The sequence below is a fragment of the Anopheles coluzzii genome, chromosome 2 (assembly GCF_943734685.1).
Source record: "Anopheles coluzzii chromosome 2, AcolN3, whole genome shotgun sequence".
Taxonomy (NCBI): Eukaryota; Metazoa; Arthropoda; class Insecta; order Diptera; family Culicidae; genus Anopheles; species Anopheles coluzzii.
The window spans coordinates 2446266-2459583 of NC_064670.1; the positions used below are offsets into that span (position 1 = coordinate 2446266).

General features: G+C 50.5%; 4 protein-coding genes across 9 annotated transcripts in view; 2 read left to right on the forward strand and 2 right to left on the reverse strand.

The window, feature by feature from the left end:
* The window catches only part of LOC120949718 (probable WRKY transcription factor protein 1), a 100675-nt gene extending 97124 nt beyond the window's left edge, over positions 1 to 3551 (forward strand). For all 4 annotated transcript variants that reach the window (XM_040367196.2, XM_040367199.2, XM_049606102.1 and 1 more), the window contains 2 exons: positions 1117 to 1314; positions 1407 to 3551. In XM_040367196.2, the coding sequence (XP_040223130.2) occupies positions 1117 to 1314; positions 1407 to 3308 (2100 nt within the window). In that variant the 3' untranslated portion in view covers positions 3309 to 3551. The remainder of the gene's footprint in view (positions 1 to 1116; positions 1315 to 1406) is intronic.
* A 1932-nt stretch (positions 3552 to 5483) lies between these two features.
* LOC120949720 (charged multivesicular body protein 2a) lies at positions 5484 to 6688 on the reverse strand. The gene is made up of 2 exons (XM_040367200.2): positions 5975 to 6688; positions 5484 to 5898 (listed from the first exon to the last, which is right to left on the reverse strand). The coding sequence occupies exons 1-2, from the start codon at positions 6524 to 6526 to the stop codon at positions 5752 to 5754; spliced, it is 699 nt and encodes a 232-aa protein (XP_040223134.1). The 5' UTR covers positions 6527 to 6688; the 3' UTR covers positions 5484 to 5751.
* Positions 6689 to 6979: 291 nt separating this feature from the next.
* LOC120949717 (integrator complex subunit 4) lies at positions 6980 to 10202 on the forward strand. The gene is made up of 4 exons (XM_040367195.2): positions 6980 to 7128; positions 7196 to 7953; positions 8018 to 9623; positions 9687 to 10202. Exons 1-4 carry the CDS (start codon positions 7081 to 7083, stop codon positions 10095 to 10097), a joined length of 2823 nt encoding a protein of 940 aa, XP_040223129.2. The 5' UTR covers positions 6980 to 7080; the 3' UTR covers positions 10098 to 10202.
* Positions 10203 to 10359: 157 nt separating this feature from the next.
* Positions 10360 to 13318, reverse strand: part of LOC120949716 (FERM, ARHGEF and pleckstrin domain-containing protein 2) — a 29495-nt gene continuing 26536 nt past the window's right edge. For 2 of the 3 annotated variants that reach the window (XM_049605425.1, XM_040367192.2), the window contains 6 exons: positions 12738 to 13186; positions 12458 to 12652; positions 11685 to 12384; positions 11462 to 11619; positions 11120 to 11379; positions 10360 to 11041 (listed from right to left, as the gene is read on the reverse strand). In XM_049605425.1, the coding sequence (XP_049461382.1) occupies positions 10936 to 11041; positions 11120 to 11379; positions 11462 to 11619; positions 11685 to 12384; positions 12458 to 12652; positions 12738 to 13186 (1868 nt within the window). In that variant the 3' untranslated portion in view covers positions 10360 to 10935. Of the gene's footprint in view, positions 11042 to 11119; positions 11380 to 11461; positions 11620 to 11684; positions 12385 to 12457; positions 12653 to 12737; positions 13187 to 13318 lie in introns of those variants that run through there. The other variant, XM_040367194.2, reaches the window with a different exon arrangement.

Sequence of the window (13318 nt, forward strand, 5' to 3'; positions counted from 1 at the left end):
AATGTGTGGAATGCGAATGCGAATAAATTGTCGTTAAAGTTTAACGATTTAGCGTTTGCTATTTTTAACTTGATTTACATAGTTTTTTTTTACTATCTCAACTTCCTCCACGCACGCACAGAAGACAGAGGTCTCTTCTGCCACCGAGGCCTAATGTAGCCACCGATAACATCTTTTTAATATACATTTTCACCGTCAACGAAAGGCCAGACCACTGTTCGAGCCGACCTCTATCTTGATCGATAAGTCCCGATTTTCGTACTCCCACCCCATGCGTCCCACTAAGAAGCTCAATTTCTAGCCTTTCGAAAGCGATATCCCTCCCCTTGCCTTGCACGCGGGTTGTACAAAATTGCACCCAGTTATTGGACGGCTCCAGTGGGTCTGTAATTTACCGCTGCCACGACCAGTCTGGAGGTAGTTCCGAAACGGTCTAAAGCTGTCTTAAGCCATTCAAGCCAATTGCTACTCTCTCCGTTGCACACGATCGCTGGTCAGAACCTGGTAAAGCCTAATAAAATAGATAGCAGCACGTTTAATTTTACATATTGCTCAAATTGTATAATGCACGGGCTTTATAGAGCAGTGGTTGAAATTGCAAAGCGATCTTGCTTTTTTCCAGCGACCGAATTAAGCTCTTTGCAACCACTTTGCACGTGTACGATCATCGGCATCTTCCAGGTTGGCTAATGCTCACGACCTGTTAGTCCATGTTCCCTAGTTTTTATTTTATTCCGAACACCACACTCATCAGCATATTTATACGAGCCTCGATCGTGACCGTTTCGCAATGCAACAACCTGCAGCACCAATCGTCGTAAAATCCTTCCGTTATTCCCCTTAGTTTCAGCGAATGCATCGCTCATCCGGCATATGTGCAATAAAGGTGTTCAAGGTACATCTCGCACGGCCATAAATCAATAAGTGATCAAACCTGCAGCGACCTGGTGGCGTTCGTTTTTAATTAATTCAATCCTTCCCGAACAATCGCTAATCGCAAGACATGGTTTTGTTTCCTTACTTGGGAATGTTTCTCAGATTAAGATCTCCGTTTGACCATCAAACTAATAACGGTTTTATGTATTTTGTTTTTTTGTTTGTGTTTCCACTTACCAGTTCTGGGGTCCAGACAAAGATGCCAACCGGTTGGATCCGGCCATGTTTGAGGATCTGAATCGCTATTGTTGGATACAGCAGAGCAACACTGCCAGCGCACCGACCAGCAACAGCACCAGCAACAATGCCACCAACAGCAACACTAACAACAGCAACAATGGAGCACTCAACAACCAAGTTGCCGATACAGATGGACAGGTATGAGGCATGCACTTCTCCAACACACTACCAGCTACTCTCAACCTTCTTCTCTACAACCAAACAACCGCTTCGCTTTTTATCCACAACAGATCTACACACTAACAGTATTAAATGGAGCGCCGGAACCGTGGGTACTACGGAAGGACCCGAATGGGTCGGAACCAGCTGCTCCCGCTTCCAATCTCGATCTCGACACCATTCTGGGCGGATTCCCGGGCTACGTCAAGACGGAATGCTTCTCCTACGACGACAGTGGCTTCGGGACGGATCATCACGCAAAGGAAGATCCTCATCATCAGCAGCAACAGCAGCAGCAGCAGCAACAGCAACATCAACATCTTCAGCTAGTTCAGCAACATGCGGCCCACCACGCCCACACACAACCTCAACTGCAACAAGTACAATCTCAGCAGCATCAGCAGCAGCAGATGCCTGTTACGTCCAGCAACATCGTCCTGTCGAGCCAGCTGCTTGACCCCAACAGTGTGCTGGCGTACCAGAACAACAACAACAACGACTGGCAGATGTCGGACCACAACGTGATACAGCAGGACACGGCAGAGTCGTTGCTGCGCAGTGCGCTACAGGGCAAGGGCTACACCAAGGGCACCGGGCTGCCGCTGCCCAACGGGACCATCACCGTGCTACCCGCCACCGGTCACATGAAGGACGAGGAGCTGCGACGGGTGCTGTACTCGGGCGGCGATCCGAACGACTCACTCGCCGCCTATGCCGACTCCACGCTGGCCAGCACCATGTACGACGAGTCGGTGTTACACTCGCCCGCTTCCACCAACCAATCGGCCACCTCCCAGCAGCAGCAGCAGCAGCAGCAACATCAACAGCATCAACACCAGCAACAGTTGGTCGCATCCACTGGACAAGTAACGGATCTTGGTGCTGGAGGACCGGGTGGCCCCGGAACAGTGGTGGTGGACGACATGTTCTTCACGCTCGATGCCACCTTCCCGGAGGACTACGAAAAGCTGAAACGGATAGCGACGGAGGTGCAGCAGTTCTGCACGGACAACAACAACTACACGGAGATCATCGTGGAAGCGCCCGCGATGGGCAACGGATGCAGTGCCAATGTCCCTTCCAACGCCCTGATGGCGGGTGCGAACAACCATCAACATCACGCGCTGGGCGTCCTGTCTCCCACGGGGACCGCCGGCTCGACCCTCAACCGACAGCCCTCCGTTTCGACCACCTCCTCGGACGTAGTAACGACGACCTCCTCGACCAAGCCGAAGGCGCCCCGGACGAAGAAGTCCTACAAGCGATCTCTCAGCAACAGTGCGGCCGGAGCAGCCAACTCCAACAACAACAATGGTTCCACATTGACCTGTCTCACCAACAATAACAACAACAACAACACGAGCATGAGCAACCTCAACACGATTGCCGGTGGTGGTGGTGGTGGTGCGATGCTGAGTCCGGGCAGTGCGAACGGCACCGTGTCCTTGGCCACCACTACTACCACCAGCACAACGACCAACACCGCCACCACCAGCCCGACCCAGTGCGGCAACGGGCAGCGCAAGGAGCGCTCCCTGCACTACTGCTCGATCTGCTCGAAAGGCTTCAAGGACAAGTACTCCGTCAACGTGCACATACGCACGCACACGGGCGAAAAGCCGTTCGCCTGCTCGCTCTGCGGCAAAAGCTTCCGCCAGAAGGCCCACCTGGCCAAACACTACCAGACGCACCTGGCGCAGAAGAACCCGCCCGGCGGCACGGTCACGAAGCAAAGCAAGCAGAGCCGCCTGTCAACGCCACTGGCGTCGTCGTCGTCCGCGGGCAGCGACCCGAGCACAGGACAATCGATGCCGGTCGCTTCCGTCACACCCGTCACACTGTCCGTGGTGAGCGTGGCCGGACCGCTGCCACCGATGGTGATCCCACAGGCACAATCACCGCCGATGCTGCTCACCACCACTACCACCAACAACAACAACACCAACACTGCCACGATTGTCGCCAGCAGGTGAACGCACACTCAGCTCAGGCCGCCATTGCCGTCGCCGTCACCGCCTACTAAACAAATTTTACTTTGTTCCTATTTTAATGTGTATTTACGCAAGTGTGAGTGTGTGTGTGGGTGCGTTTGCGGACGCAATCGTCGGAATGTGATAGCGCATTGGGATTATTAGGTTGGGGGGAGAGATGAAGGGGCCATTTTTGTTTTGTTTTCGGAACTCTGCAACTCAAAATTACCTGTGATGATAAACGCTGCCTAGCCCCTCCCATCCCGCGGAACGCGGAAGACACTCCGGAAGACAGTCCGGAAATGCAGAGATACTCTTCTTATCATTCGACATTCTTGCCATTTTTTGTAGTTTTGTTTAAGTGTGTAAAGCCCGAGTGTAATGACGCCGCCGGAAACGGTCACTGCCGCCACAGAGTACTTACTGTTGTTTTTTTCACTCTCTCTCTCTCTCTCTATTTGTTGTTCACGTACAAGGATAGTTTGCGGGAGCCGTTAAGTGTATAGTGTAAGCACCGAAACCGTTCTGTTTGGCGGGAAACTTACTTTTGTATTTACGTACGCAGCGAATTAGTAGGCTTGTAAGGGTAGTTGCTTAGGATACTGTAATGTATAAGGCTAGCGAATGTTTTTTTCTTCTTAGGACAATTATTGCTTATTTGTCTGGACAACGAGTTTCGTTCGGCGTGTTTTGTTTTGTTTATTTTAGAACAATTTCCCTCGCCCTTCCCCGCATTTTCTTCCTCAGTTTCCTTTCCCAAGTGTTTTATGTTTTAGTTCCCAACTTTCCTTCACTGTCCAAATTTTAGTTTGTTGAGCCAAAATGTTTAGTGTTTTTGGAAGCAATAGCAAAATGGTTGTTAAAAATCGTTTGTTAAAATTATTTGTTTGTCTATAACAATTAACAAAAAAGATGGCAAAACTAGACAAAAAACGAGATTGTTACCGATATTATCTGTGTGTTAGAAGTAATGTTAGAAGAAGCTCCACTAGGATTGAGATTTATGTGTTTTGTTGATTTGTTTCTCCGTTTTGTTATGTTGTTCAATCTTCATTTGATGAGATTATTCGATGAGATAACCGAATTACTGCTAGCTATTTGCAATCGAGCGCAAAATTTGCCATTAGTTCGTAGGGAATCAAATTCATAGAAGATAGAAGAAAGCTATGTTCAACGCTTTTCATCCGTTGAAAGTGTGATGTCTTATAAGAGATTAAACTGTTTTTTTGTGTTTTTCCTGTAAGCATTCTGTTGAGTTGTTATCTCAAAGCTCAAACACTAACTAACAAACAAACAAACAAAACGCTTCCACAATCAGCTGTAAATACGTGTGTGTGAGAGAGATTGCGTATTTTAGGGACCATTAGCTAATACACAGCCTAGCGTACATCCTGTCGTCGCAGTGTGGACGGACGGACACGCGCTCAATCTAATCTAAGGCTATTGTTTCGTTTCGTATTAGTTCAAATTTATTTAAAACAAATTTCCGTCCTCTGACCACTCCTCCTAGCGCTTGCCGCACAAGGGGGTGGATTCAGGGCCAGGAGAACGCGGCAAGGATAGACAATCGTTAACATAGTCCTGTAAGACAACGGTACAACCTAAGCGAATAGCGTTTACTACATTCATATTTCATATTTACATTTACAACACAAAACACCACTTAGTAGTAGTAGTAGAGCACGTAAGCCGCAAATATACAGATGAAACACATTATTTTTACTCTCTCGTTCAGCCTAGGTAAATATGTTAAAGTTTGTGTATTATTTTTGTTCCACTATATGATAGAGATATTTTATTGGCGCGTTCAAACTATTGTATACTTTATTTGCTAGCGAGTTGAGTGTTCTGGTGAGCAGAACTGGACCGGGGGTGGGGGAGAAAGCGACTTCCGGTTCCAGTTACGACTCGAGTGCGATTCGTAAAGCATCATTCAGAGAACGGATACGAATAAAATGTTCTGCATTGCAACACAATCAACCTTTTGGTGGGAGTGTCTTCTTTCTCTAGTATTTAAGTATTTAAGTAACCCCTCAAACTCACATAAAGCACTTTGTGAACACGTTTCGATGCAAAATTGTATGGGAATATAAGTAGAAACTGCATCTAAACAGCAGTATGAGAAACGTACCGCTAATGAATTACGAGAGCAACAGGTTTTGCTAGGTTTGAGACGCCGGACGCGCCGAACCATTTTCGGTACTTTATTCTCATATATACATTCACGTTCGCGTTGATTGCGACAAAATAAAGCAGCATCAAAAGGGGAGTACAACTTACGATTTAAAGGAAAATAAAACAAGCTCAAACAAAATTATCGTCCTTAATGACTTACAACATACAGGAGCGTATATTAACGAACCCGCTACGTGATCGTTGCGCGAACTGCGCGTCGCGCTCACTTGAGACGTAACCCAGGATCGTTCATGCCAGCCCGAAAACACGGTTACTCTCGTCTGAGATTGTCCAATCGTGCCTGTAGATCGGCATCTGCGTCCGACACGGGAGATCCAGCTCCGCCGGAACCACCAGCCGCTCCCACTGCTGCCGCCTGAGGAACTTTCGCTCCGGACACGGCCAACGAACCTGACGCCTGCAAGAATGCAATGCATGCACGGTTTAGAACGCAACCCGCGGAGATAGTGGAACCATTTCGGGCGAGCACTTACCTGAGGCAGTCCGGACAGCTGGTCGTTCAGCTGTAGGCCCAGCTCGTCCAGCACCTGCGACACGATGGCATCGGTTTCCTCCTCGTCGCCTTCGTCCTCCATCGCATCGTCCATCGCATCGTTGATCATCTCCTCCTTCATGTCCATGATCTCCGACTGCTTCTCGAACTCGTGCAGTATCTTCTGGATCTGTGGCATGTTTAGCTGGCGGTTCATGTTGGTCATCGCCTTCGTGACGCCCTTCATCGCCTCGCCCATCGCGTTCTGGGATTTCAGCGTCTGTATCTTGAGCGATACCGCCTGGATGTTGGCCTTCATCAGCATAAACTTCCGCACGTAGCGCCGCGTCCGGACGAGATCCTTCGCCATGATCTTCACCGCGTCCATCTGGTTTTCCTTCGCCAGCTTCTTAATGTCGGCAATGATTTTCTTCTCCTGCTGTTCCATTTTCATCTTTTCCCGATCCAGATCGCGCATCGCTTTGTTGAGCGCCCGCTGGTTCTTCCGCATCATCTCGTCCGGCGACATGCGCTTCCCGAACAGCCACTCCATGGTTGAGGAACGTGATGTGTTTTAGCTGTGGCTAATACAAACTGTGAGGATATCAACTCCGGATGCACAACTTTTCTGAATCACTACCGTTTTTTCTCGGTTGTTTTTGCTTTGCTCCGATGCGATTTGTTGTGACTCATCCGAAATCTCGTATGAGTGTTTGGGATAGGCCAGGTTGGCTCATGGAAGCCATACAGCGCTCGAGAATGACAGTAGCTTTTCCTGCATTATAATTGACGATGAAATTCGTTTAATTGCGTGAAAAAATATAACGTTTCATCGTAATTATTCTTTTTTTGCCATTTTCCAATAATCTACCCTACGAAACAGTTCAAAAAATCGATAATTCGATTCGATTCGATTCGAATTCGATTCGAAAAAAATCGATTGGTCATATTCTTTGCTCCAAACTGTCAAACCACCTGGACCGTTCACCAACACACTGTCGCTGTCAAATCGCTGCTAGCTACTGCAAAGATATAAACAAACGGCACTGCTCCGCCACTTTCTATGGTTCTGTTTAATAACAAATTGGATATATTTCACCCATAATCATGGCTCTGGCAGTGAAACGATCAATTTCGGAAATCAACACACTTCCGGTAAGGTTCACAAACATTACTTCCTATGTATGAACGATTGATTGCAGTGTTGCATTACCCCTGCCAGGAACCGGCCACGATAGTCCCCCAGATTACAACCCATCGGCTCTACAAACGCATCCGTCGCAATGCCTGCAAATCCAGCGGCACACTCACCTCCATCCTGTCCTACGTAAACATGCTCGAAGATGCGTCCAGCAACGATGCGCTGCAGATTCTGCTCAAAATCACCGACTCGATGCACTTCGATGAAAGCGAGTTCCCGGACGCCATCCGCAAGCTGGTGGAACACTTCCAGCGCGAGCCGGAGTCGGCCGTGCGGGTGAAGATTCTCTCCCTGTTTGCCGATCTGGCCACCGAAACCGGCATCGATGGGCAGCAGCTGATCGATGAGGTCATTAAGCTGCTGAAGGTGGAGCAATCGGCCAAAGTCATCTCGCAGGGGCTGATAGTGCTGGAAAAGATTGGCAAATCGTTCACCCCGTCCGTGGCGTACATCAATCAGATGGTGTTTTTCGCCAAGGTGAAGCTGTTCTCGCCCAGCCACAATGTGCAGCGCCATGCCATCCTGCTGTTGGGCGTGTTCGTGCTGGTTTCGGACGCGGAAAAGGAAAGTCTCGAGCTGATCGGAAAGTACACCGATTCGCCGGATGCGCGTGTCCGTGCGCAAGCATTTCGTTCGATGTTGACACTGGGGGAGCGGGGCGTGCAGCTGCCACCGTCTCTGTATCCGAGGGCTTGTGCCTCACTGACGGACGATTATGAGTGTGTTAGGAGGGAGGCACTAAACATGGTTTTCGAGCTGGGCGTGAGGCATCCGGAAGAGTGAGTAAAACCTTCTCGATGTGTTGTTCTATGTCATTCATATGCCCCTTCATTCCCTTTACAGGATGATAAAAGTGCAAGACTCCGAACAGGAGGTGCGCCTGATCGATGACGCGTTCGGGAAGGTTTGCTCTGCGATTTGCGATCTCTCGATGAACATTCGCACGCTCGCGGCAGAGCTGCTCGGGGGCATGACGATGGTGAGCGACGAGTTCCTGCACCAAACGCTGGACAAGAAGCTGATGAGCAACATGCGCAAGAAGCGAAGTCTGCACGAGCGAAGCGCGGCCCATTTCGCCAGCGGAGAGTGGTCGAGCGGCAAAAAGTGGGCCGACGACGCACCGAAGGAAGTCATCAGCGCCGATTCCGTGTCGCTGATGGCGTCCGGGGCGTGCGGGGCCCTGGTGCAGGGGCTGGAGGATGAATTTCTCGAGGTGCGTACGGCTTCGGTCAACTCGATGTGCAAACTGGCGCTCAAGAATCCGCTGTTTGCCGTCACGTCGCTCGATTTTCTCGTCGACATGTTTAACGACGAAATCGAGGAGGTGCGGCTGCGGGCGATCTACAGCTTGACCGCCATCTCGAGGCACATTATCCTGCGCGAGGATCAGCTCGAGACGATGCTCAGCTCACTGGAAGATTACTCGGTAGAGGTGCGCGAAGGGCTGCACCTCATGCTGGGAGCGTGTAAAGTGTCCACCAAGGCGTGCCTCACGCTCGTTGTGCAGAAAGTGCTGGATGTGCTGCTAAAGTACCCGGAAGATCGTCTCTCGACGTTCGGTTGCATGCAGCGCGTGGGCCAGAAGCATCCGGAGATTTGCATGTCCATCACGCCACAGCTACTGCTGGACCATCCGTTCTTCGATAGTGCCGAGCGGGACGTTGAAGATCCCGCGTACGTGTGCGTACTTATCATGCTGTTCAATGCAGCCCAGCACCTCCCAGCCATGTTGAGCTTGTTCCCCGAAACCACAATCAAACACTACGCGTACCTGCGTGACACGATGCCCAACTTTGTGCCTCGCCTAGCCGTTGGCGGAGACACGAAGGAGCTCAATCTGATCGGGTCCACTGGCTCGAGACAGTTCCTGGAAACGCTGCTTAGCAACATTCAGCGCGCCTACTCCGCTCCCCAGGCCCGGCAAGCGTTGCTGAAAGCGGCCCAGGATGATTTGGATCGCTTGGCCGAGATCGATCCGGCCTTCTCGGGAACGGCCAACTTTACGTCCGTGTTTTTCGGCGCACAGTTGCAGATGGAGCAGCTGCAGCTGGCAGCCACGGGCCATTCGATCAAGGCCCCGATCAAGGAGTGTCTTCTGCAGCTGATCAAAAAGTGTCTGATGCTGCAGAATCTCTTCTCGAACCTCACGATCGATGATCAGTTGTTGGTGAAGCAAATGTGTCTACGCGCCAGTGCGCTCAATCTGGTGCTGATCGTGAAGGACCGGTCGCAGAGTGCCCTCGGGCCTTGCCAGCTATTGCTGCACATTGCAAGCGATGCGAGTAGCTTCCTGCAGGAAAATACCCCGCTCATTGCGGACACGTTTACGAGCGCCATCTTGACCAAGCTGGCCTCGGTGGGCGATCCGAAGCCGGGCCGTGTGTATCGAGAGATTTTACCGATCGTTCAAACGGCTGCCCCAGTTGTTATTCCCCAAATCAACACAAATGTAAGTGTGCGCGCGGTTGTGTTTCCGCCTTCGATTCACTAACACTATTCTATCTTCCCGCAGATCAAAATGTGCAAAGCACGAATCATTGAACCGACCGAAAACTCGTACAGCGCGGAGAACGTCATCAAGGTGACGGCGGGGCTGATCGCTGCGGTTCCGTTTGTGGCCGAGTTGGAAAATTTGCAGCAAAGCCAGCGGCAAGACCTGCGCCTGAAGGTGAAGTATCCGGACCAGAACGTGCACATCATCGTGCCGCGCAAGCGCGACCTGAAGAAGGTCATGACGGAGCAGGGCGAAAGCGAATCGCAGTGGCGATTGCGGACGAAGGTTCTGCTGTCGCACGGCGTCTGGACCGAAGCATCGACCGTTGAGATAACGATCTGTTTGTCGGTGAAGCCCAACAACGAGCTGGAGCTGTGCAAACCGGTCAAGGTGCACTTTGCACCCAAACCCGTCAAAAGAGGATTGTAAGACGAAGCTCACAGTGGGTGGACTGGCGCACTAACTAACTAACGTTAAGTCTAATTTGTATGTACATTTAAAACAAAATACAAATACTAAAAAAAGGAGAATCTACTTTGGCAGCGTTTTTGCGTTTTGTTCAAATATTGCTCACTTTTGCTTTATTAGTGTGTATAATCAATCTGTTTCTGCCTTTTCACCCCCGGTCCAAGCGCCTCAGTTCTTTGCTCTGCATCACCCTTTTTTGCTAATAACACATTCTCTCTCTGTCTCTCTCTGTCTCTCCCGTACTAATTACGCACACACGCTTCGTTTAAATGTTTATCGTTAACGCACTTAAAAATTGTTCCTACATGCAGCTGATGTAAAAATTGTAAGATAAATATACCACTGTCGGTCTGATTCACTGCTCTCTCTCTCTACCCGGTTGCCCGCAGTCACCGGTATTTGCTCATCACTTTCAAATCAATGTTCTTTCTTTTTTTTAGTTTGTTCACGAGATGAACCGGGACGAATGATGAAATCTTACCGTAAAATGCGCAAAATCGCATACAAAAGCGGAACGACGGAGGGAACGGTCTGATCAGATAAGGATAAGGGGGGAGAGGGTGGATTTTTTCTAGTATCTTGGATTGTTTTACATAAAAATAGCTTTCACACACTTACAGTAAACGAATACGATTGATCATATCAATTGTACGGTTTAAAGGATGCACTTTGCGTGTTGCAGATGTAAAAAACGCTTTAGAGGACACATACACAAGAGGGAAATGCGTGCGCCAGCTCCGTCGAAGCTTTTCCGCCTTGCTCACGGTCACTACTACTTGTTTCGATGGCCTTCGTTTACTTAGTTTCCGTTGCTACCGTTATTGTTGATTAGATTGTTCGAGTTGATTGTGGGCGATGAGCGGGATTCCTGAATTTGAGTGGCGCTACGCAACACCTCCATCCACCTGGAAGAGAGAGAAAAGCAAAAATGCAAATTTAGTTACACTTTAAACTCCTATAAGCCAATTTCCTTCGCTCCTTACCGATTGTACGTGTGCTCACTCTCTGCGCGGAAGAAGTAGGTGTGGTTTTTGAACGAAAGCTTAAAGACGTACTCCTTCTGCACCGCATCCTGAATGCCGGGAGGCCCTACCGTGTACCCGAGCAGCGGCAAGCTGGCAAGGGCCGCATCGTCCGAGTAGCTCTTGTAGAAGTACAGACAGAACGATGTCAGCACGACCCACAGCTTCTGCCAGCCGGAGCTGTTTTTAAACTTTCGCAGCAAGTAGCCCGAAATTTGATTCTATTTCAAAGGGAACATCATTCATTCGGATTAGTAAAAATGCGGACGAATTCGTTTCTGTTCCGGATCGGACAACACTTACCCTTCCCGAGCGAAGATGATCGTCGAGACAGATCGTGACGCCACGATGCCAACACACGTGCAGGGCCGTGTTGTTGCGAGGCGATGGCTGCCTGGCTGCGGCCGGTGGCACAAGCCCACTGCTCAGTCCGCAAGCTTCCAGATTTTCCTCAGACGATGCTAAAAATAGCAAGAAAATTCGTCATTAAACTGCTCACCCACACAGACACCGCTCTTTAACTTACTGCATGTTTTGATCGACACGATGGGCAGCTGGGTCTGGGGTTTGTACTTCAGACTGTTGGCCGCCTTCGCCAGCTCCTCCAGCCAGAGCGTCTTCTCGACCGTGGTGCCCGCACTCACGGTGATTGCCCGCTGCCCGCCAAATATCACAAACGCGTTGTGCTCCGCATTCTCCGTCAGCAGCGAACGGACCGGCACGTGGCCGAGCACCTTGAACGTCTGCGTCACCGGGGACTTTACCGCGTACAGCAGCACGTCGGAGAACAGGAAGAACATGCGCTGCTGCAGCCCGCGCTTGGAATGCTTCAGTAGGCAGCCCTGCCGGATCAGCTTCCGGTCCGGCTGCACCAGCCCATCGTACCCGTCGATGTCGCGCTGGATTTCGCACAGCAGGCTGTGGTTTTCCGACGCCGTCAGCTCGCGCCTAATCACCTCGGTCGAGCGGGTCAGCATCATCAGCGTACCGTGGCAATCCGTGCGATCGAAGTGATCTTCGCCGTAGTGCGCCAGCAGCAGCTCCAGCAGCAGCTCGTAGTGCAGCAGCCGGTGCAGTGGCTTCAGGATGAAGTAGCTGATCGGCAGATAGCATACCTTCTGCAGCTCAAACTCCCGGTACGTTTGCTGGAACTTGTCGTCGTTGTCGTACAGGTCGTTCAGACGCTCCAAAATTTCGCGATGACTCTCCACGTACTCGTCGTATATCTGGTGGAAGACGGAAACGACAACGCTCCGTTAGGAATGCGGTATCACACTTTAAGCGGAAGTCCCTACTTACCGGCAAAACGACCATATTCTTCAGCATTACGTCGCCAATTCGATGTGTTTCGTGACCGCCGCGCCCTTCCCACAGCAATATCCGATGCTCGAGATCGCGCAGAAAGACGCTGTGATGCTCCAGCATCGACTCAAAATACTGAAACAGAGGTTGAAGATTTTCCAAATCTTCCGGTGTAAGCTCCTCGCGGAACCACTGCAGAGAGAGAGAGAGAGATCAATATTATTACCACCAACTCAAAGGCGATCTCCTTACACCTTCCAACCCTCCCCTCCCTTACCGTGTTGATAACGTCCAAATCCTTCTTGTACGTTCGCTCCGTCATGAGCAGCTCCTTCGCGAGGAAGTAGGCCCGATCGGTCGGCCACTTCTTCTTGCGCATCTCCTCGTCGATCGAGCGCAGCGTGCCACTGTTGCCATTGCCCAGACCGACACCGGACGACGTTTGCCCGTTGGTGGCTGAGGGCTGTTGGTTTTGGTAGTTGTTGTTGATCATGTTCTCGTCCACCGTGTGCAGCGCACCCCCGTTGCTGCCACCGAAGTGGCCATTGTTGTTCCTGGCTCGAGCTTCCGCGCTGCCCAGATCGTAGCTGCCCGTTTCGCCCCGGGACAGGGAATTGTTGTTCGACTTATCCGCCGTGCCCAGGGCCAGCTCGTACCGGTTCGGCGATTGCACGATCTCGCTTCGCCGGTCGAGCGAAACGTTCCCATTGATACCGTGGTAATCATCTGCGACGGAAGGAGACAAAGGGGAGTAGGGCTTTGTTAGACACATTTTATCTTCAACATTCATCGCTTACATCTAAGAATTGCAGAACTACACAGCATAGACAAAATACGTAAATTATCTACAGAAAAAAA